General features: G+C 43.3%; 1 protein-coding gene across 4 annotated transcripts in view; it reads left to right on the top strand.

The window, feature by feature from the left end:
- Positions 1–3,356: 3,356 nt before the first annotated feature.
- The window catches only part of NLRP3 (NLR family pyrin domain containing 3), a 54,481-nt gene continuing 35,898 nt past the window's right edge, over positions 3,357–21,939 (top strand). Inside the window, exons 1-6 of one of the 4 annotated variants that reach the window (XM_060146608.1) lie at positions 3,357–3,640; positions 7,266–7,375; positions 7,892–9,665; positions 13,726–13,893; positions 16,545–16,715; positions 17,764–17,934. In XM_060146608.1, the coding sequence (XP_060002591.1) occupies positions 3,357–3,640; positions 7,266–7,375; positions 7,892–9,665; positions 13,726–13,893; positions 16,545–16,715; positions 17,764–17,934 (2,678 nt within the window). The remainder of the gene's footprint in view (positions 3,641–7,265; positions 7,376–7,891; positions 9,666–13,725; positions 13,894–16,544; positions 16,716–17,763; positions 17,935–21,939) is intronic. The other 3 variants (XM_060146609.1, XM_060146610.1, XM_060146611.1) reach the window with 3 other exon arrangements.

Below are 21,939 nucleotides of genomic sequence, written 5' to 3'. Positions count from 1 at the left end.
AATAGAAGAATGGATAAAGACAAACAAAGCGTCCATCAGTAGATGAATGAATAAAGAAGATGTGGTATATATGTACAATGCAATGTTATTCAGGCGTGACAAAGAAAGAAATCCTACCATTTGCAACAACATGGGTGGAAAGATAAATACTGAATGAAATCAGTGAAATAAATGAGACAGGAAAGAGAAATACTGAATGAAATCACTCATGTGGAATCTAAAATAGTCAAACTCACTGAAACAGAGTAGAATGACAGTTGCCAGGGGCTAGGGAGAGGAAGAAAAGGGGAAATATTACTCAGAGGGTGGACAGTTTCTATTATGCAAGATGAAAAAGTCCTAGAGATCTGCTGTACAGCATAGAGCCTGTAGCTAATAATACTGTATTGTGGACTTCCCTGGTGGCACAGTGGGTAAGAATCCACCTGCCAATGCAGGGGACATGGGTTCGAGCCCTGGTCCGGGAAGATCCCACAGGCCGCGGAGCAACAAAGCCCATGTACCACAACAACTGAGTCTGTGCTCTAGAGCTCAGAGGCCACAACTACCGAAGTCCGCGTGCCTAGAGCCCGTACTCTGCAACAAGAGAAGCGCACCACAATGAAGGGTAGCCCCCGCCTTGCTGCAACTAGAGAAAGCCCGCGCTCAGCAATGAAGACCCAACACAGCCAAAGATAAATAAATAACTAAATAAATTTATATAAAAAATACTGTATTCTGTACTTAATATTTGGTAAAAGGGTAGATCTTATATTGTGTTCTCACCACACACACAAAATCATAATCATAATAGGGTGGGGAGAAACTTTGGGAGGTGATAAATATGTTTATAGCCTTGATGGTGGTGATGGTTTCACAGGTATACACTTACCCTTAATAAAGTGGTTAAAAATATAACAGTCAATTGTTATTGTACTGTCTGCAGACTGCCTCCACGTGACAGCTTGAAAGTGCATGGGATTTGCAGTCTGATGGCCAGGTTATGCTTGTAATTCTCTATTTACCAGCTCTAGTGGTATTCTCCAACGTACTCCCCTCTGTGTCAACAAAACACTCACGTGGCTGCTGACAGAGTTACAGGGAACATCCACTGAGTATCAGTTGAATTTCCTCCCATTCTCTACCCCAGTGGCCACGGAGGAGAGGCTGACATCTCTGGCTACAACCAGTCTCGGCTTTGAGAACTTCAGTTTGGAAAATCCAGTGATGTGAGTAATCGTTAGTCTCTGCCTTTGTCTGTGATGCAAGCCTGTTCACTCCATAGTGAGACCACATCCTTCCTGCTGGGCTGTGACTGCTATAAAATTCGTCCAGTTTCCTCTCTGGCTGTTCCTGAGGCTGGCGTCTGGGTGAGTCCAGCTCTGTGGAGCGGGATGGCTGAAATGGTCTTGGGAAGAATGGGGAGATTGTGTCAAGGGCCAGAACCTGACTAGAGATTTCTTTTGCCAGCCTTCAGGTCTGTCCTTCAACAATGCTTCTGGAATGTTCTTTTATGTTTATCAGTATTTGGGTGCTATGTGTGCGAGTGCGAGTGTGTGTGGGGGGATGGGGGGTGAGGACAGGAGCAGAAACCACTGCTTACACCCATGACTCCAGCAGATTTGCCAAGCATTCCCCCAGGGAGAGGATAGATGGGATGCATAAAAGCAAATGAGTATTTTAGAAACCAAGGGACAGAGAAGGTAAAGGTCAGGGTGGGGTGCACTAGGATTAGGGATAGGGGAGCACAGAGGAAAGGCAGAGTCCTGATGTGGATGGAAAGATCAATGGAATGGGACCTGGGAGGGTCTGCAGAGCTGGTGGATCTGTCTGGAGTGCCCCCTCCCCTCCTGCCACCTGCCAGATGCATAGGGAATGGATTTGGCGTGGGGTGCACGAGGCCAGGAGTGGAGAGGCAAGAATGAAGATAGAAAGAGAGATGAACATGTCTGAGATGTCTTGAACATTAAACTGTGTTCTTTATAAATTCCATTTTGGAGAGTTCCAAAGCTTCGCAGGGCCCCTCCCTTCCTTTAACATCATTTATGTCTTTGGGCTAATGTTGTGCTTTTCCAAATTCAGTAATATGAAGGGATCAATTCCAAACAAAGCCAATGTGTTCATCCATCTAAAATCTAGGAGATGTGTATGATCAAAAGATATAGCAGCTTATTTCTAGTCTTTGTGGCACTCAAACTCTAGTTAGGAAACTGAGTTGTTGAACACTTTAATGAAAGACTCTGTGTGATAAAACCTGGGAAAATGTCTTTGCCTTTTAACCATTTATTTTTATCATCCTCGATAATTTTTCCTCCTATCTGACTGAGATACCTACTTAAGTGGTGGAAGAAACGGTCTCACACTTTTTAAGCTGAGAAAAATGCAACGTTAGGGGCATGACTCAGAAATCAATGACCCTGGTCCAAATCCTGGCTTTGTCCCTCCTGGCTGTGAAACCCTGGGCAAGTCACTTAGCCTAAGACTCAGTCTCTACTTCCACACCATGGGACTAGGAATATAACCTTTGGGCTTTGTGCATCAGTGCAGCCCCTAGCCCATGAGAAGCTCTCAATAAATGTGAGTTCTAATAATTATTATAATCGTGATTTTTGCAAAGAGACATTAAAGAAATATATGTGTTTATTATTCTCCCTTATCACCCCAAGTTCCATCTCATTTCAGTTTTTATCAATCAGTGGACTGCTAAAAGGGCTATTGCAGACCATCCTCTCCTCTACATGCTTTTATGTTCTCTCTCCTTTTCTCTCTCTAGACATATGCTCCCTGTTATCGCCATAGTTACTCACTCCTGGCATCCTTCTTCTTTTGTCCCTTACTCATCTTTCCTTGGTTCAAAACAGAAACAAGAAACCAGTCTTTCAGTTGGAAGGAATGTAAAAAACATATTTTCCACTCTGTCATTTTATAGAAGAGGAACCTGAAGTTGAAGAATAGTGAAGAATTTGTCCAAGGTCACACATAGCCAGTGATCAGTGGGACCAAAGTTCTCTTGGTGATACATCAAGGTGGCATCAGGAAGTGGTTTAAGATACACATTGCAATGTTAATGTGACTGTGTTTGTGGGTTTAATTGTTTCTCTCCACAGGGGCACCTTTTTTTCCATGGCTCAGGACACACTCCTGGGTCAAGTCAATAGGAAAACTCTCTGGTAAGTATTTGACTCACTTTTCAAAACTAAAGATGGCAACTTGTTAGAGTCTGGTGATTTTTTTTTTTCCTTTCAATCTTCTGGGTTTTTGATAGTTTAGTTCTCTCTGAGGGTAGACTTCTTAAAAGACTTCTTATCCATATGCTGTTTTCACCACCCGATTTCCCAGTGTGGACCTATGCCCAAGGACTCTGACCAGGGCTGCAGATGAGCATGGCAAGCGTCCGCTGCAAGCTGGCTCGTTACCTGGAGGATCTGGAAGACGTAGACTTTAAGAAATTCAAGATGCACTTAGAAGACTATCCTAGTCAGAAGGGCTGCACGTCGCTTCCTCGGGGTCAGACAGAGAAAGCAGATCACGTGGATATAGCCACTCTGATGATTGATTTCAATGGAGAGGAGAAAGCATGGGCCATGGCCAAGTGGATTTTTGCTGCAATCAACAGGAGAGACCTTTACGAGAAAGCTAAGAGGGATGAGCCAGAATGGGGTGAGTGGAAGGAAGACAGTATATTTTTTTAAGTTGTGATAAAATACATATAATATAAAACTTACTGTCAACCATTTTAAAGTGTATGATTCATTGGTGTTAAGCACATTCACACTTTTGTGCAATCAATCTCCAGAAATCTTTTCATCTTGCAAAACTCTGTATCCATTAAACAACGATTCCTCATTCTACCCTCCCCTCAGCCCCTGGCAACCTCCTTCTGTCTCTATGAATTTGGCTATTCCAGTACCTTTTATAAGTGGAATCATACAGTATTTGTCTTTTTGTGTCTGGCTTATTTCACTCAGCATAAACATCCTCAAGCTTCACCCGTGTTGTCACGTATGGCAGGATTTCGTTCCTTTTTAAGGTGGAATGATGTTTTGTGGTATGTATATACCACAGTTTGTTCATCCGTCAGTGGACTTTCTGGTTGCTTCTAGCTTTTGATTATTGTGAATAATGTTGCTATGAACATGGCTGTACAAATCTCTTTGAGACCTTGATTTCAATTCTTTTGGGTATATGCCCAGAAGTGGAATTACTGGATTATATTACATTACATTACATTTACATTACATTACAATTACTGGTAATTCTAGTTTAATTTTTTGAGGAATGTTTTCCATAATGGCCGCATCATTTTACACTCCCACTAGCAGTGTACAATTGTTCCAGTTTCTCCACATCCTTACCAACACTTATTTTATATATATATTTATATTTTTTGGTAGTAGCAGTCCTAATGGGTGTGAGAGGGTATCTCATTGTGGTTTCGATTTGCATTTCCCTATTGACGAGTGACATGAGCACCTTCTCATGTGCTTGTTAGTCATTTGTTTATCTTTGGAGAAATGCCTGTTCAAGTCCCTTTCCCATGTTTTAATTGGGTTGTTTGTCTTTTTTGTTGTTGACTTGTAGGAGTTCTTTATATATCCTGGATATTAACCTCTCATCAGATATATGATTTGCAAATGTTTTCTCCCATTCTATGGGTTGTCTTTTCACTTTGTTGATGGTATCCTTTGACGAATCAAAGTTAGTATGTTTGTTTATTTGTTTTGTTTGTTTGTTTAAATTTATTTTATTTTTTGGCTGTGTTGGGTCTTCGTTGCGGTGCGTGGGCTTCTCACTGCGGTGGCTTCTCTTGTTGCGGAGCATAGGATCTAGGTGCATGGGCTTCAGTAGCTGTAGCAGTTGGGCTCAGTAGTTGTGGCTCATGGGCTCTAGAGCAGAGGCTCAGTACTTGTGGTGCATGGGCTTAGTTGCTCTGCGGCATATGGGATCTTCCTGGACCAGGACTCGAACCCGCGACCCCAGCATTGGCAGGTGGATTCTTAACCACTGTGCCACCAGGGAAGCCCAGTATGCTTGTTTTTTAATCACTTGTTTTATTATCTTGGCTTCATCTTCTTTTTTCTTCTCATGATAGTGCTATGAGAAGATGGAGGAAAGCAGTTTACTTTTTTCTAACTCCTTTAAAAACCTAAGTCAGGGCTCATATACCGCTAGGAATCTTCTCTGATTAGTTACACTTTATCCAAATCTCTCCTGTGCCTGAAACTTCCTCCAGGTCTCCATCTAGCTCCTCATGTGTCTGCCTGCATAGTCAACAAACTTGAATCTCTGCTTCCCATGGCTCAGGGGGCAATCATCTCTCACCTTATAGAACTATGTAATTTCTAGGGAAAAACTTTTCCTATGGGCATTACTTTGGGTGTTGGAATGATCAAAGAAATACTCTTCATCCTTGTGGACATGCTGAGGGTGAGGTTCTGCCTTCTGGCTCTGGTTCTGAGCAAGGGAAGGGTACAGGGATGGGCTCAGAGGAATCTAGAAAATCACAGGATGATGATGTTGAGCTAGCGGAAAGGGGGAATAAAAATGAATCAGCGTTTCTGAAATGGTCAGACAAAAATGGTGGTGTGTATGTAGTATATTCGTGCTATTTGAAGTCAGTTTTATATATTTAAACTTCTGTTTTCTAATGAATGTTTACCCTGTTTTTTCTTCCGACCCGGTACTGTCCATATTGGTGTGTCTAAAGTCAATTAAAATGTATTTCTACTGGCAAAAAAAAAAAAATGAATCATCAGGTCAGAAGCACGGTGAACTGGGGAAGCAATATGGGTCTAATGAGGGAGATAAAAATAATATGGGGGCATGAGAGCAAGGGCGTACACCAGTGGGATGTTATAAACAAATTGTGTATAACACAGATATAAATGTGTCAGTATTTACATACTCAGTAACCTTTTTAAAGTATAATAATCATAGTGGCAGAAGCAGTTCACTAAGCAGTTTTTGTGGATTTTATTCTTTCTTCACAAGAACCCCAGGAAGCCTGTGCTTTTTCAAATGAACTTTCAGTTTTATTATACTGAGTGAAATAAACCAGCCACAGCCCCTGGTGGTTGCCAGGGGCTGCAGGGAATAGGGAATGGAGAATTGCTGTTTAATGGGTATAGAGTTTCATTTTTACAAGATGAAAAATAATTCTGGAGTTTGGTTGCACAACCATGTGAAGTGAGCCTGGAAAAGGTTTTGATTGCCCACGACTCTGTTCTAATCAGAGCGAAGACTGGGATTCAATGCCAAGTGTGTCTTTGGTGGAAGCCTGGCCCCTAACCACTGTGCCATTTGGCTTCTACATCTGGGTTTTGGGGTGGAAGAATTATAACTAGGGTTAGAAGTTTTTTGTTTTTATGGGGGGGGTGCTGGCTAGGGTTAGGTTTTAGGTAAGAATTAAATTTTAGTCTTGGTTGGAGTTGATGTTTCGATTTTGTTTTGTGGTTTTGTGTGTGTTGTTTGAACAGCATTGCCATTCAGAATAAGTAGACACCTATCAGGAATCCTTTATGTAGCTCTTCGGTTCCTGCCCACCTAAAGTTTTCTGTCCCATGTGTTTCCCTTGGTGCCTAGCTCTTATTCTACTGTGTCTAATTTCTCCTGTGAGATGCTTCTTTGGGATGTGTTATTCAGCGATTGTTTAGATCTGTGATTCTCAACTGTGGATGCATGTTGGAGCTTTTAAAATATAATGGTGCCTGGGCTCCACCTCAGAGAATTGACAAAGGATCACCGGGGGTGGAGTCCTGGAATCAGTGTTTTTAAAGCTTTCTAGGTGAATCTAAAGTCAGCCAGGATTCTGAATACTGAAACAGAGAAATAGACATAAGCCAGATTGGTTATTCTTACTCTTGAAGACTCAGGATATGGGTAAGATGAATTTCAGGTGTTTGGGGTCAAAGAAGGATGATATTGCCGGCCTTTAGCCATCTTGGGGATATTGGAAAGTGTGTGGGATGGGCTCAAAACCAGAGCACCAGGGAGGGAGTCTGCCAAAGACAAATGAGGATAAGAAACCTTGATGCCTCACATGTTTACTGTTTGATTTCCAGGCTTGGGAGACAGATTCCAAGACTGGATACAGTGTGGACATAAATCTGGGTGGTATCCATTGCTTTGAAATTAGGAGTACAGGGATGCCTCCAACTGGACATTCAACTGAGCTGTATTCTGGTTTGGGAGATGTTCAGGGCAGGTGCCTTTGACCTGTGCCATGTGTTAGATATTGGATCTCAATGACATCACCTTTGACACTTTGAATTTTTCTTCCTTTTACTCTCAGACAATGCAAATGTTTCTGTGATAAGCCAGGAGGAAAGCCTTGAAGAGGAGTGGATGGGTTTACTGGGGTGCCTTTCCAGAATCTCTATTTGTAAAAAAAAGAAAGGTAAGCAATGGGGGTGACACTTCTAGTTGGGTTTGGAGACCTGGTTCTGTAGGTACTTGAAGCTAGGAAGGTGGATAACTTGGTGATCCTAACATGTGCCTGCCCCTTGGGGGTGAAAAGGCCTGTCTCAGGAAATCCACTTCAGCTTAAGGAATAGATTCATGTTTGCATGGCTCCTTGGAGTCCCAGAACCAAGGGGAGACAATTGAATGTTTCAGGTTTTATCAGGCATGAGCTGCAGACTACCTAAAGGAGTAAGATTGAATAAAAAGGATCTCCTGGCCAGGGCCAGTTCATATGACGCTTTGCTGTTCTTTTGTTTCACCGTGTCTAGGAAGATTTTGACACTCTAGATTTTCTGGGGCTGTTCATACCCAGGCAGTGGAGAGAAACTGCAACTCCCATTCCTCAATTCCAGTTACCATTCCTTATAGACCACCGGCCCCTGTTGACAGCTCATCTCTGGTGGATGTGCTCAGGCTTCTTCCAAAATCTAACTTTCTGTCTCTGCCACAGATTACTGTAAGAAGTACAGAAAATATGTGAGAAGCAGATTCCAGTGTATCAAAGACAGGAATGCCCGTCTGGGTGAGAGCGTGAACCTCAACAAACGCTTCACCAGGCTACGTCTCATCAAGGAGCACCGGAGCCAGCAGGAGAGAGAACATGAGCTCCTGGCCATTGGTAGGACCTCAGCCAAGATGCAGGATGGCCCCGTGAGTTCCGTGAACTTGGAATTGCTTTTTGATCCTGAGGACCAACACTCTGAGCCTGTGCACACGGTGGTATTCCAGGGAGCAGCGGGCATTGGGAAAACAATACTGGCCAGGAAGATCATGTTGGACTGGGCGTCAGAGGAACTTTACCAGGACAAATTTGACTATTTGTTTTACATTCACTGTCGGGAGGTGAGCCTTGGGATGCAGAGGAGCCTGGGGGACCTGATCGCCAGCTGCTGCCCTGGCCCAAACCCACCCATAGGCAAGATTGTGAGCAAACCTTCCAGGATCCTCTTCCTTATGGATGGTTTTGATGAGCTTCAAGGTGCCTTTGATGAGCGCACAGAAGCACTCTGCACGAACTGGCAGAAGGTAGAGCGGGGAGACATTCTCCTGAGCAGTCTCATCAGAAAAAGACTGCTTCCCGAGGCCTCTCTGCTCATCACCACAAGACCTGTGGCCCTGGAGAAACTTCAGCACTTGCTGGGCCGGGCTCGTCATGTGGAGATCCTGGGTTTCTCAGAGGTCAAAAAGAAGGAATATTTCTTTAAGTATTTCTCAGATGAGCAGCAAGCCAGGGAAGCCTTCAGGCTGATTCAGGAGAATGAGATCCTCTTCACCATGTGCTTTATTCCCCTGGTCTGCTGGATCGTGTGCACGGGGCTGAAACAGCAGATGGACAGTGGCAAGAGTCTTGCTCGGACATCCAAGACCACCACTGCAGTGTATATCTTCTTCCTCTCCAGTTTGTTGCAGTCCCAAGGAGGGAGCCAGGAGCACCACAACTCTGCCACTCTCTGGGGTCTCTGTTCATTGGCTGCAGATGGAATCTGGAACCAGAAAATCCTGTTTGAGGAGTGTGATCTCAGGAATCATGGCCTGCAGAAGGCAGATGTGTCTGCTTTCTTGAGGATGAACCTATTCCAAAAGGAAGTGGACTGTGAGAAATTCTACAGCTTCATCCACATGACCTTCCAGGAGTTCTTTGCTGCCATGTACTATCTGCTGGAAGAGGAGAATCAGGGGGAGATGAGGAACATGCAGCGGAGTAGTTTGAAGCTTCCCAACCGAGATGTGACGGTCCTTCTCGAAAACTATGGCAAGTTTGAAAAAGGGTATCTGATTTTTGTTGTCCGTTTTCTCTTTGGCCTTATAAACCAGGAGAGAACCTCCTACTTGGAGAAAAAACTGAGTTGCAAGATCTCTCAGAAAATCAGGCTGGAGTTGCTAAAATGGATTGAAGCAAAAGCCAAGGCCAAGATGCTACAGATTGAGCCCAGCCAGCTGGAATTGTTCTACTGTTTGTATGAGATGCAGGAGGAGGACTTTGTGCAAAGGGCCATGGGCTATTTCCCCAAAATTGAGATCAAGCTCTCCACGAGAATGGACCATGTGGTTTCTTCTTTTTGTATTGAGAACTGTCACCACATGGAATCACTTTCCCTGAGATTGCTCCATAACTCATCCAAGGAGGAGGAAGAGGAAGAGGAGGAGGAGAAAGAGGAGGAAGTTCAACACTCTGATGTGAACGATTGTGTCCTCTCTGATCCTCATGTCGCATATTCTCAGCGGTAAGGAGTTTCTGCTTCAGGCAGGTGGTAGTATATGTCTTCTATTTTCTAGCCACCTATCTCTTGGCTCTTGCTCTCTCTCCTTCCTTCTCAACTGTCTTGCAAATGCAGTTGCCACAGGTACATAATAATGCCACCACCGCTCATTTCTACCAGACCCCTTCATTGGCAGACATTGACTAGTAGAGAAAGGGTAGGTGGACAAACGCCATGAGAAAAAAGCCAATGAGACAAAAAGCAAATGTTTGGTGGATGCCAATTTAGCGCAAGGCATTCTGTGGGGGAAAGAATGGAATAAAAATGTAAACTCAAATTGCTTGTAATGTACTTGGGGCTTTAGTGCATAATACCCTATCAGTACCTAAGGGGCAAAACAACCCCTTTGACTCTGCCCAGGAGCGCAGAGGACAGAGGGCCCTCAGTGTTGGATGCTTGGGGGAGGTTTCTTGGAGGAGTGAAGTTTGAGCCTGCCGTGAAGGATTGATAGGATGTGCGTGAGTGGAAGAGAAGGTAAAGGGATTTGTGCAATGGGTTCTTGTATGAAGAAAGCATGAATATGGTCTGAGGAAGAGTACTTATGTTGGAGAAAATGGGGAGGGACATGGCTTCACTGAAACAACCAATGAGGGGAAATCGAGGGAAATAGGGCTGGAAGGGAGAGAGTGCTCCAAGGCTCCCACCTTGTGTGTGCAGCCAGGCATTTATCAACAGCACCCCCTTCAGGGTCTGTTCACCCCCTTGCTAGGGGGTTGGACGCCAGTTGCTGTGTGTGTACAGTGATGGGATTGAGTTACTTGACTTCTAAGTCCTTGCACAGAAACTGCCACAGCTACAGTGGCTGTGGGGAGGTGGCTGCTCTGTGAATGCTTGGGTTTAACCGCTATAGAAGACACCTGACATAGGACAAAATTAAGGAGAAAGAGAGCTGACCCTTTCACTGGCAGCAATACATTTTCGGCTCCCCCTCTTTGCCTCAGCACCACTACCAGGATGACTTTTCTATTTACTGTCGGGTCATCAAGGACCACCCGCTGGGGCTTCAGTGGTGGCTAAGACCAAGGTCCTGCTCACAGTGACTTACAGTTGGGTTGTGGGGATAGGCAGGAAACAAGGGCAGTTGGTAGAGAGGATGGGCTTTGGCAAGAATACTGGTGGATTGCACCTGGAGCACATGGGTGGAGCCCTTGAACAGCCGGACCCTGAACGATGGGGCATGAGAGAGCCGTGGATGTGCAAAGGGCAGCCCAGATTGAGGGAATAGTGGGTTCAAAGGGTAGGAGGTGGGAAAGCAGGGTACATTTTGACAATGGCAAATAGTTCAGAATAGCTAGAGAGAAGATGGGAGAGGGAGAGAAAGAGAGAGGGGGACTAAGAGGAGAAGATCTGCTCTCTAGGGCTCTAAAATTGAAGCTGAGTAAACAAGATATCTGACAGAGATCACACAGCTGTGAGCAAGGCTGGCGGAGACTCAGACTAAAACTCCTGATGACAAGCCTGATGCCCATCTTGCTAGATGACAGCTGCCTTCTTCTGAGGGCAGGAGCTTGCTTTGCGTGTTCTAGAGCCTTCGAAGGGCCAGCAGCGTGGGCATCACCTGGTGCCTGTTAGAAGTGCAGGACTGCAGGCCTGATCCTAGATCCATGGAGTCAGAATCTGCATTTTAACAAGAGCTGAACTTTGAAATCACCTGGAAGTCTTTTTTTTTTTAACATTTTTATTGGAGTATAATTGCTGTACAATGGTGTGTTCGTTTCTGCTTTAGCCACTGTGGAGAACAGTATGGAGGTTCCTTCAAAAACCACAAATAGAACTACCATATGACCCAGCTATCCCACTACTGGGCATATACCCTGAGAAAACCATAATTCAAAAAGAGTCATAGGGGCTTCCCTGGTGGCGCAGTGGTTGGGAGTCCGCCTGCCGATGCAGGGGACGCGGGTTCGTGCCCCGGTCTGGGAGGATCCCACATGCCGCGGAGCAGCTGCGCCCGTGAGCCATGGCCGCTGGGCCTGCGCGTCCGGAGCCTGTGCTCTGCGATGGGGGAGGCCACAACAGTGAGAGGCCCGCGTACCGCAAAAAAAAAAAAAAAAAAAAAAGAGTCATATACCAAAATGTTCATCGCAGCTCTATTTACAATAGCCAGGAGATGGAAGCAACCTAAGTGTCCATCATCGGATGAATGGATAAAGAAGATGTGGCACAGTTATACAATGGAATATTACTCAGCCATAAAAAGAAACGAAATTGAGTTACTTGCAGTGAGGTGGATGGACCTAGAGTCTGTCATACAGAGTGAAGTAAGTCAGAAAGAGAGAGACAAATACCGTATGCTAACACATATATATGGAATCTAAGAAAAAAAAATGTCATGAAGCACCTGGAAGTCTTAAAAATATCAATATGCTTGGTCCCACCTCAGAGATTCTGACTTTATTCCTATGCCCTGGCCTAGGGATTTTCGAAAGCACTGCTGCTGCTATTGTGCAGAACTGGTGAGAACTGGTCTCTGGGTCACTTAGCAGAGTGTCCAGGGCCATGGGCAGGACAGCCGACTGTTGAGGGAGGAGAAGGATGCCTGAGGGAAGGGCCAGAGGGTATTCACAGTCAGCCAAAGTCACAGGCTCTTTCTTAATTGTTTTTTCCTTTTAATTTTATTATTATTTTTTTTATTGAGGTATAGTTGATGTACAATATTATATAAGTTTCAGGTGTATAGCATAGTGATTCACAATTTTTAAAGGTTACATTCCATTTATAGTTATTATAAAATATTGGCTATATTCCTTGTGTTGTACAATGTATTCTTATAGTGTATTTATTTTCCACATAGTAGTTTGTACCTCTTAATCCCCTACCCCTATCTTGTTCCTCCCCGTTCCTTCTCCCCACTGGTAACCACTAGTTTGTTCTTTATATCCGTGAGTTTGTTTCTTTTCCATTGTACTCACTCGTTTGTTTTATTTTTTAGATTCCACATATAAGTGATATCATATAGTATTTCTCTTTCACTTAGCATAATACCCTCTAAGTTCATCCATGTTGTTACAACAAAATTTCATTATTTTTAAATTTAATTTAGTTTTTAATTTTTATTTCTTTAATTGAAGTATAGTTAATTTATAGTGTCATGTTAGTTTCAGGTGTACAGCACAGTGATTCAGATACATATATATGTGTATATATATATATTCTTTTTCAGGTTCTTTTCCCTTATAGGTTATTACAAAATATTGAATATAATTCCCTGTGCTGTACAGTAGGTCCTTGTTGGTTATCTATTTTATCTATAGTAGTGTGTATATGTTAATCCCAACCTCCTAATTTATTCCTCCCCCCACACTTTGGTAACCATAACTTTGTTTTCTATGTCTGTGAGTCTCTTTCTGTTTTGTAAATAAGTTTATTTGCATTATTTTTTAGATTCCACATATAAGTGATATCATATAGCATTTGTCTTTCACTTATTTCACTTAGCGTAATACCCTCAAGTCCATCCATGTTGTTGCAAATGAGAAAATTTCATTATTTGTTATGGCTGAGTAGTATTCCATTGTGTGGTGTGTGTGTGTGTGTGTGTGTGTGTGTGTATACATCCTATCTTCTTTATCCATTCATCATAGGCTCTTTGAATCATAGGTGTGTAGAACAGTCTTACCAAGTCTCCTCTGGCCTTTTTCTTTTTCTTTTTTTTTTTTTTTTTGCAGTATGCGGGCCTCTCACTGTTGTGGTCTCTCCCACCGTGGAGCACAGGCTCCGGACACGCAGGCTCAGCGGCCATGGCTCATGGGCCCAGCCGCTCCGCGGCATGTGGGATCTTCCCAGACCGGGGCACGAACCCGCGTCCCCTGCATCGGCAGGCAGACTCTCAACCACTGCGCCACCAGGGAAGCCCTCCTCTGACCTTTTTCATTCCTCAGCGCACAATCTTTGGTTCTGTGACTCATTTCTTAATTCCCAGGAGGCCTTTGAACTGGTGTCAGCCACTCCTGGCCCCTTGCTTCAGTTTGCTATTCTTAGAGATTGACTTTGTTTTCTGACCTTCCTTCCTTCCAATTTCTAGATTGGTGAACTATCTCACTTCCAGCATTTGCAGGGGCATCTTCTCAGTCCTGAGCAATAACTGGAACCTCACTGAATTGAACCTCAGTGGCAATACCCTGGGAGACCCAGGGATGAAGGTACTATGTGAAACACTCCAGCAACCTGGATGTAACATTCGCAGATTGTGGTAAGAACACGTGTGTGTGTGTGTGTGTGTGTGTGTGTGTGTGTGTGTGTGTGTGAGAGAGAGAGAGAGAGAGAGAGAGAGAGAGAGAGAGAGAGAGAGAGAGACAAAGGGAGAAAAAGGACCAGATTAGTGATTAGTTTTCTAAGGTTGTCATAACAAAGTACAACAGACTGGGAGCCTTGAACAACAGAAATTAATTTTCTCACAGTCCTGGGGGCTAGAAGTCCAAGATGAAGTTGTCAGAAGGGTTGGCTTCTTCTGCATGTTCTCTCCTTGGCTTGTGTTTGGCTGTCCTCTCCTTGTGTCTTCACATGGTCTCTGTGTGTGTCTGATTTCTTCTTCTTACAAGAACACGTCATGTTGGATTAGGGCCTACCCTAATGACCTATTTTAACTTAATGACTTTTTAAACCCTGTCTCCAAATATAGTCACATTCTGAGGTCCTAAGTGTTGAGACTTCAACATGAAATATTTGAGGGGGACACAATTCAGCCCATAGCAAATGGGAAGGCAAAATTGATTGGAGGACAGTTGTTTGGGAAGTTTAAGATGGGGAAGAATAAAGGGGAACTGAAATTAAGTCATTTGTTGGTGTTATGAAAGGACGTGACTTTCAGTATCTTCCATTTCTTCATCAGCCATGCTTACCGATGAGATTTGAAGAGTTTCATCAAATACAGCAATGGCTACCTGGGCTGGAACCCATCAAAATAGTTTGCATAGGTTAAATTGTCACAGGGAATCTCTTGTAGATTTATTAATAAAATGCTTGCTGTGAGCCCACACTGTGAATCAGACTCGCATGCCCTGAGTTGAGCACACAGTCGCATTGGCCACCCCTCCAGCCGTCTTCCATCACACATCTGCATTTTTGATGAGCCACACAGCCAGTGTTAAAGTCCACCACTCCAGGAGATTTTCATTCCTTCCTCTCTTGTTCATCATAACCACTCCATCGCCAGTCTTATTTTCCCTATTACACAAACCATCGTCCACTTTTCCTCATCCTCACTCTGTTACTGACTAGAGTCCTTAGACTCCTTAATCAACAGAAAGTAACTAGAGGCCAGATAGGAATTCAGGCAAGGCTCTATTGGGGCTCGTGCTACAGCACAAGGGAGCAAAAACAAGTAACAGGTGCCCTTGCTCACTCCCTGAGGGGGGTGAGCCGGTCCCTTAAATGCGGTGAGGGTAGGGGCCAGAGGTGTGGCTTAGGTGGCCTGCCACCCCCTGGTGGCGCTGTGTTCAGGGACCATGCGCAGTACCCTGCTTTTGCTCCCAGCACCTCAGAAATGGCAGCTGGGTTTTGACTTTTTTGTATCTTATTGTTCATAATTTGCCCCAACTGCACACATGAATGCAGTTATGTTTAGTCCCTTAGAGTTTCTTTGCATTCTGTCGCTTGAGCAGATATTTGTCCAGGTGCAAGTACTGCAGTAAAGAGTCCCAGGTCCCAGCCTATCTCAACTCCACCAGCCCAGGTCCAACAACCACCATGATTTGCCTGGATAGTGCAATAGACTCTAAGACCATAAACCTCTCATGACAGGATTCACGTTTGTTCTGCAATTGTCTCTATAACGTCTGGAGACATTGTTCTTACCATGGGTTCATGCCCCAAAAATACATATTGAATGAATGTTGGCTGTTTGGTCTCCCTGCATCTACTTTTGCCACTCACCAATCATTTTCTGTACAAAAGACAGAGTGTTATTTAGAAAAGTATACTTTGATCATGGCTTAAGTGCTTTACCTTTGCTCTTTTGACAAATCATAAATTGTTCTTCTTGCCTTCAAGGCTCTGGCTAGTTTTGACATTTAACCTTCCTCTCCACCATCATCCCATGCCACTCTCCCCATCGCCCCTGTGGATGCCCCTGTGTGATTCCAGAAAGTGAGACACAAATGGGGAGACATGGGTGAGAATGAGATGTTTTGCAGATAAGATCTATTATCCATTTGCTTCTAGTTGGTGTGGAAATGGAGGCAGAAAAGATGATCCAACAAGCCCCAGGACATTTGAACTATTCGCCTGGAGATGAGCTGGAATATTGTTCTCGCTCCTCTGATAGGGACTAATTGTTGTTGCTGGTGGTGATGGTGGGGACAGAGTGTGTGTTTGTGTGTGTAAAGCAAATCAAGAATCAGGAATGCTTGCTCCTTCAGTTTAGCTGAAGGGCTAGGATTAAATCATCAAACAGTATAGCAGGGACAAGGTTGGCAAAGAGAAAAGGTAGATGGGTACAACCCTAGAGAGAACAGTATCCATCTGAAGGAGTTTCAGCTGTTAGGGACATGTGGTAAAGAGGTGGAACCCATAGGTTCACCATTGTTTTCATTTACAAAGCAGGAACCTGCCATTTATATACTCATATATATGCCCATTATTTATGGAGGGTGTTCACTGGCAGCTGTGGTCTCAGACTGTGAGCCAGTGAGCCCAACAGCTAACTTCCCAATATGTCTTGAGCTGTAGTCAGGAGTTCTGATAAGATGATACTTTCTTTCATAAAAATTTAGTTATAACTTTCTCTTTGTAACATGAGAACACAGTGCCCCTTCCTGGTGCTAAAAACCAATCTAGACCAGAAACAGTGACGGAAAAGTAGCCCAAGTTCTGACGTTTTCTGTTTCTCTGCTTGGCATGAAGGTTGGGGCAGTGTTGCCTTTCCCATCAGTGCTGCTTCAACATCTCCTCGGTCTTGAGCAACAATCAGAAGCTGGTGGAACTGGATCTGAGCCACAATGCCCTGGGAGACTTTGGAATCAGACTTTTGTGTGTGGGACTGAGGCATCTATTTTGCAATCTGAAGAAGCTCTGGTGAGTCTGAACTAATTTCCTTCAAGAAGTATGAGCTGTGGCTTCAATGAGTCACGATGGTTTGGAATTTTAGTGTGAGAATGGCCTTTGCTGCTCAGAGGGTTCCCTCTGTTTATCTCTGGGTGTTTGTCAATAATTAATTCAGTTAGTGTTTGTTGTAGTAAAAGCCATATACTCAGCCCTGGAGGGGAACTTAAAAAATCCAAAATGTCATGCTTGCCTTTAAGGTATTTACAACCTAGCTGAGAAAATAAAACCAATGTACTGCATTGCTATAGAAGAGTTTTTGGACTTGATGACAGGGCCTTGGTCCACACAGAATAGGAAAAATGATGCTAAAGCAATGCAGACACTTGACATTCTATGCGGCTCTTCATTAAATGCTTCTGGGAGACTTGAATTTTGAAGAAGACAAGAAAGCACTTGAAAATGGTAGGGCTGATTCACACCCATTAGGGTGGCTATTATAAAAAAGCAAAGCAAAACAAGACTACATATTCAGTAAGATAAACCAGAAGAAAAAGGGCAAATATTGTATGATTTCACTTATATGAAGTACCTAGAATTGTCAAATTCATAGAGACAAGATGTAGAATGGTGGTTTCCAGGGGCTCGGGGGAGGGGAATTGGGAATTATTATTTAATGGGTACAAAGTTTCAGTTTGGGAAGATGAAAAGGTTCTGGAGATAAACAGCGGTAGTGTTGCACAATTATGTGAATGTTATTTAAGCGCTACTGAATTGTAGCACTTATAAATGAACACTTATAAATGTTTACAACGGTAAATTTTATGTTATACATATTTTGCCACAATAAAAGTACATGTAGAGATCTGGGAAGATGTTGTAACATTGCATGGGCTTGGAAGGTGTTTACATGCTATTATACCAACCAGAAAAAGAAGCAAAAAGTTAATAAAGGGCTTGGATGTGCTCTTTCCATGTGTGGACTGGATTATAGGCAAAGGCAGGACAAGTGCTTTCTTGAGTCACAGCAGAGTGGGGAGTGGGATGAGAGAGGTGTTGTGACATTCTGCCATCTCTGAAGGTTGGTCAGTTGCTGTCTCACATCGGTGTGTTGTGATGATCTCGCATCTGTTCTGAGCACCAACCATTCCCTGACCAGACTCTACCTGGGAGAAAATGCTCTGGGAGACTCAGGAGTTGGAATTTTATGTGAAAAAGCAAAGAATCCACAATGTAACCTGCAGAAACTGGGGTAAGTCTTCATGAGTGTCTCAGCAATAAAGCAACTTATCTTTAGGGATACATTGTTTGGAAAATGTGAATGGGGGTTACTCTAAAAGAGATTAATCAGATGGAGTTGAGGGTCAAGAATGGAAGAGACAATATCTGAAGTAGTTTGAAGCACTAGATACTACCAACTGCTAGTAAGTTAGTTATGTCTATGCTACTGAATGCAAGTTCGTGTGCCCAGCACACAGTGAGGCAAAACAAACTGGAACATTGCAGTTTGGAGTAGAGAAAGGTTTATTGCAGGGCCATGCAACGAGATGGGTGGCTCACGTACCCCAAAACCCTGCACTCCTTTAAGGGTTTCAGCAAACATTTTTAAAGGCAAGTTGAGGGAAGGGCGTGGGTAGTTGTTGCAGACTTCTTGGTGTTATAATCCTTTGTTCTTGCACTGTCCATGTAGGTCAGGTCACACTGTTCCCATAAACCTCCAGCAAGACAAATGTTACCCTGTATTCTGCAACTTTTTATCTCCACATGGATGACTCTTAAAAGTCAGAGCCTTGAGAATAGGCTATTCTGTATATTTCAGGCTACAGGCAACATTCTTATACAAAGGGGCAAAGCATGACTAAGCTCAGGCAACAGGGCACAAAGGTTAAAGTAAAAGAACCAGATCTAATATGGAGTCAGATTTGTTCTTCTCTATTACATATAGAAGTGGAGATTCCCAGAGTTGAAAGAAAGCTTAGGAATTGTGCAGCCCAGTGAAGCAGCGAAACCTTTGCTTCTAAGACATTCACGTGGGTAGTCACCCATTTTACGGGTAAAAATTTCTAGGCACGCTGGTCATTCCTACACTGCCTGCAGTTCTTATTTCTATGCAGCCCCTTCTTTGTTTTTTGTGCGTTGGTCCTTGTTCTGCTCCCCAGGTTCTGCTAAGAGATGCTGATCTGAATTCCTCAGAGACGACAGTCACACTCTAGGTCTTCTCATCTTTTGCCTGGCTGTCTCTAAACCCTTAACTAGGACATGGCTTAGCACCTTCACCTATTTAGTTACGTTGTCCTAGGTGAGAGTTGGTCTGTTAATGTCTCTATTCGAAGTACAATGCCCAGACCTGAACCTGATACTCCTAAAGATGTGTGGTGGAACTTTCACCTCCTGTGGCAGGGCACTATAATGTCACCGGTGAAGCCTGGGATTTCCTTATATTTCTGGCAATCACATTAGATCATGAGTTCTACTGGATGTATGCAGTCGATAATAATACACATTTTGGGGGTGTTTCTAACACCAATAACCAATTCTCTGCAGACACCAACTGGGTGTCTTACAAGTCAATTCGATTTTGACGCTAACTACCCAGAGTTATTGCAGACCCTTCAGCTAAGGTCTCAGTCCAAAAAGATGTCAATGTCAGACATCAATTGCAAGTAGTGGGTCCCCAGATTACTCACACTTCTTTCTGACTTGGCTAAAAATTGAGGATTCACACGACCCCCTACTCAGGTGGGAAAATTTGCTAGAATGACTCACAGAAATCAGGGAAATACTTACTTACATTTACATTTTTTATAAAGGGTACAAATAATCAGATGAAGAGACACATAGGGTGAAGTACAGAAGGGTCTGGAGCCCAGGGGCTTCTATCCCCATGGAGTTGGGGTGCTTTACCCTCCTGGCATGTGGATATATTCACCAACCCAGAAGATCTCCAAATCTCATTGTTCAAGAGATTTTATAGAGATTAATCTCCAGCCTTCCTCCCCTCTCCTTCCTGGAAGTTGGTGGATGGGGCTGAAAGTTCCAACTTTCTAATCACTTGGGCTTTCTGATGATCAGCCCATCTGAGCCTATCTAGGGAACCGACCTTAAGTTACCTCATTAGCATAAACTCAGGTGTGATCAAAAGGGGCTCCTTTGAATAACAAGAGACACTCCTATTACTCAGGAAGTCCCCAGGGTTTTAGGACCTCTGAGCTGGGAATGGGGGACAAAGACCAAATGTATTTCTTTTTTAAAATTTTTTAACATCTTTATTGGAGTATAATTGCTTTACAATGCTGTGTTAGTTTCTGCTTTATAACAAAGTGAATCAGCTATACATAAACATATATCCCCATATCTCCTCCCTCTTGCATCTCCGTCCCACCCTCGCTATCCCACCCCTCTAGGTGGTCACAAAGCACCAAGCTGATCTCACCCTCGCTATCCCACCCCTCTAGGTGGTCACAAAGCACCAAGCTGATCTCGCTGTGCTATGCAGCTGCTTCCCACTAGCTGTCTATTTCACATTTGGTAGTGTATATATTTCCATGCCACTCTTTCACTTCATCCCAGCTTACCCTTCCCCCTCCCCACATCCTCAAGTCCATTCTCTATGTCTGCGTCTTTATTCCTGCCCTGCCCCTAGGTTCTTCAGAACAATTTTTTTTTTTTTTTAGATTCTATATATATGTGTTAGCACACAGTATTCGTTTTTCTCTTTCTGACTTACTTCACTCTGCATGACAGACTCTAGTCCATCCACGTCACAACAAATAACTCAATTTTGTTTCTTTCTATGGCTGAGTAATATTCCATTGTATATATGTGCCTACCACAAAAATACCCACTGATACGTGCACTTTACCGTGTATCACTGCTCTTCCATGTTCTTTACATTGGGTTATCTCAGTTGGCCTCATAAAAACTACACTGAGTAGATATCAGTGTCTCCAATTGAAAGACGAGAACGTGAGGCTCAAAGAGCTTAAAGGCAGGAAAACCCAATGCAGATACAGTCCAGTGTAACCCACCACCCACCCCTTAACTCCAGCACACCGCTGCCTCATGATGAGTTGCTAGTAGGCTCTCTAGAAGGCTTCTACAATATATCCTGCCCTCTCCAACCTGTGTGGCACCTCACATTTAGGTCTGTTAAATTTCTTCATATCTTTCTTTTGACTCATTTTCTAGGCATTATTTTAATTTAATTTTTAAAAAAATATACAGCAGGTTCTTATTAGTAATCTATTTTATACATATTAGTGTATACATGTCAATCCCAATCTCCCACTTCATCCCACCACCTCCTCCACCTCCCTGCTTTCCCCCCTTGGTGTCCATACGTTTGTTCTCTACATCTGTGTCTCTATTTCTGCCTTGCAAACTGGTTCATCTGTATCATTTTTCTAGATTCCACATATATGCGTTAATATATGGCATTTGTTTTTCTCTTTCTGAATGACTTCACTCTGTATGACATTCTCTAGGTCCATCCACGTCTTTACAAATGACCCAATTTCATTCCTTTTTTATGGCTCAGTAATATTCCATTGTATATATGTACCACATCTTCTTTATCCATACGTCTGTCGATGGGCATTTAGGTTGCTTCCATGACCTAGCTATTGTAAATAGTGCTGCAGTGAACATTAAGGTGCATGTGTCTTTTTAAATTATGGTTTTCTCTGGGTATATGCCCAGTAGTGGGTCATAAGATAATTCTATTTTCAGTTTTTTAAGAAACCTCCATACTGTTCTCCATAGTGGCTGTACCAATTTATATTCCCACCAACAGTGCAAGAGGGTTCCCTTTTCTCCACACCCTCTCCAGCATTTGTTGTTTGTAGATTTTCTGATGATGCCCATTCTAACTGGTGTGAGCTGATACCTCATTGTAGTTTTGATTTGCATTTCTCTAATAATTAGTGATGTTGAGCAACTTTTCATGTGCCTCTTGGCCATCTATATGTCTTCTTTGGAGATATGTCTATTTAGGTCTTCTGCCCATTTTTGGATTGGGTTGTTTGTTTTTTTAATATTGAGTTGCACGAGCTGTTTATATATTTTGGAGATTAATCCTTTGTCCATTGATTCATTTGCAAATATTTTCTCCCATTCTGAGGATTGTCTTTTCATCTTTTTTATAGTTTCCTTTGCTGTGCAAAAACTTTTAAGTTTCATTAGGTCCCATTTGTTTATTTTTGTTTTAATTTCCAATACTCTGGGAGGTGGGTCAAAAAATGTGCTGCTGTGATTTATG

This window comes from Lagenorhynchus albirostris, chromosome 3 (genome assembly GCF_949774975.1).
Source record: "Lagenorhynchus albirostris chromosome 3, mLagAlb1.1, whole genome shotgun sequence".
NCBI classification, from domain to species: Eukaryota; Metazoa; Chordata; class Mammalia; order Artiodactyla; family Delphinidae; genus Lagenorhynchus; species Lagenorhynchus albirostris.
This window is presented reverse-complemented; position numbering and strand designations above follow the sequence as displayed.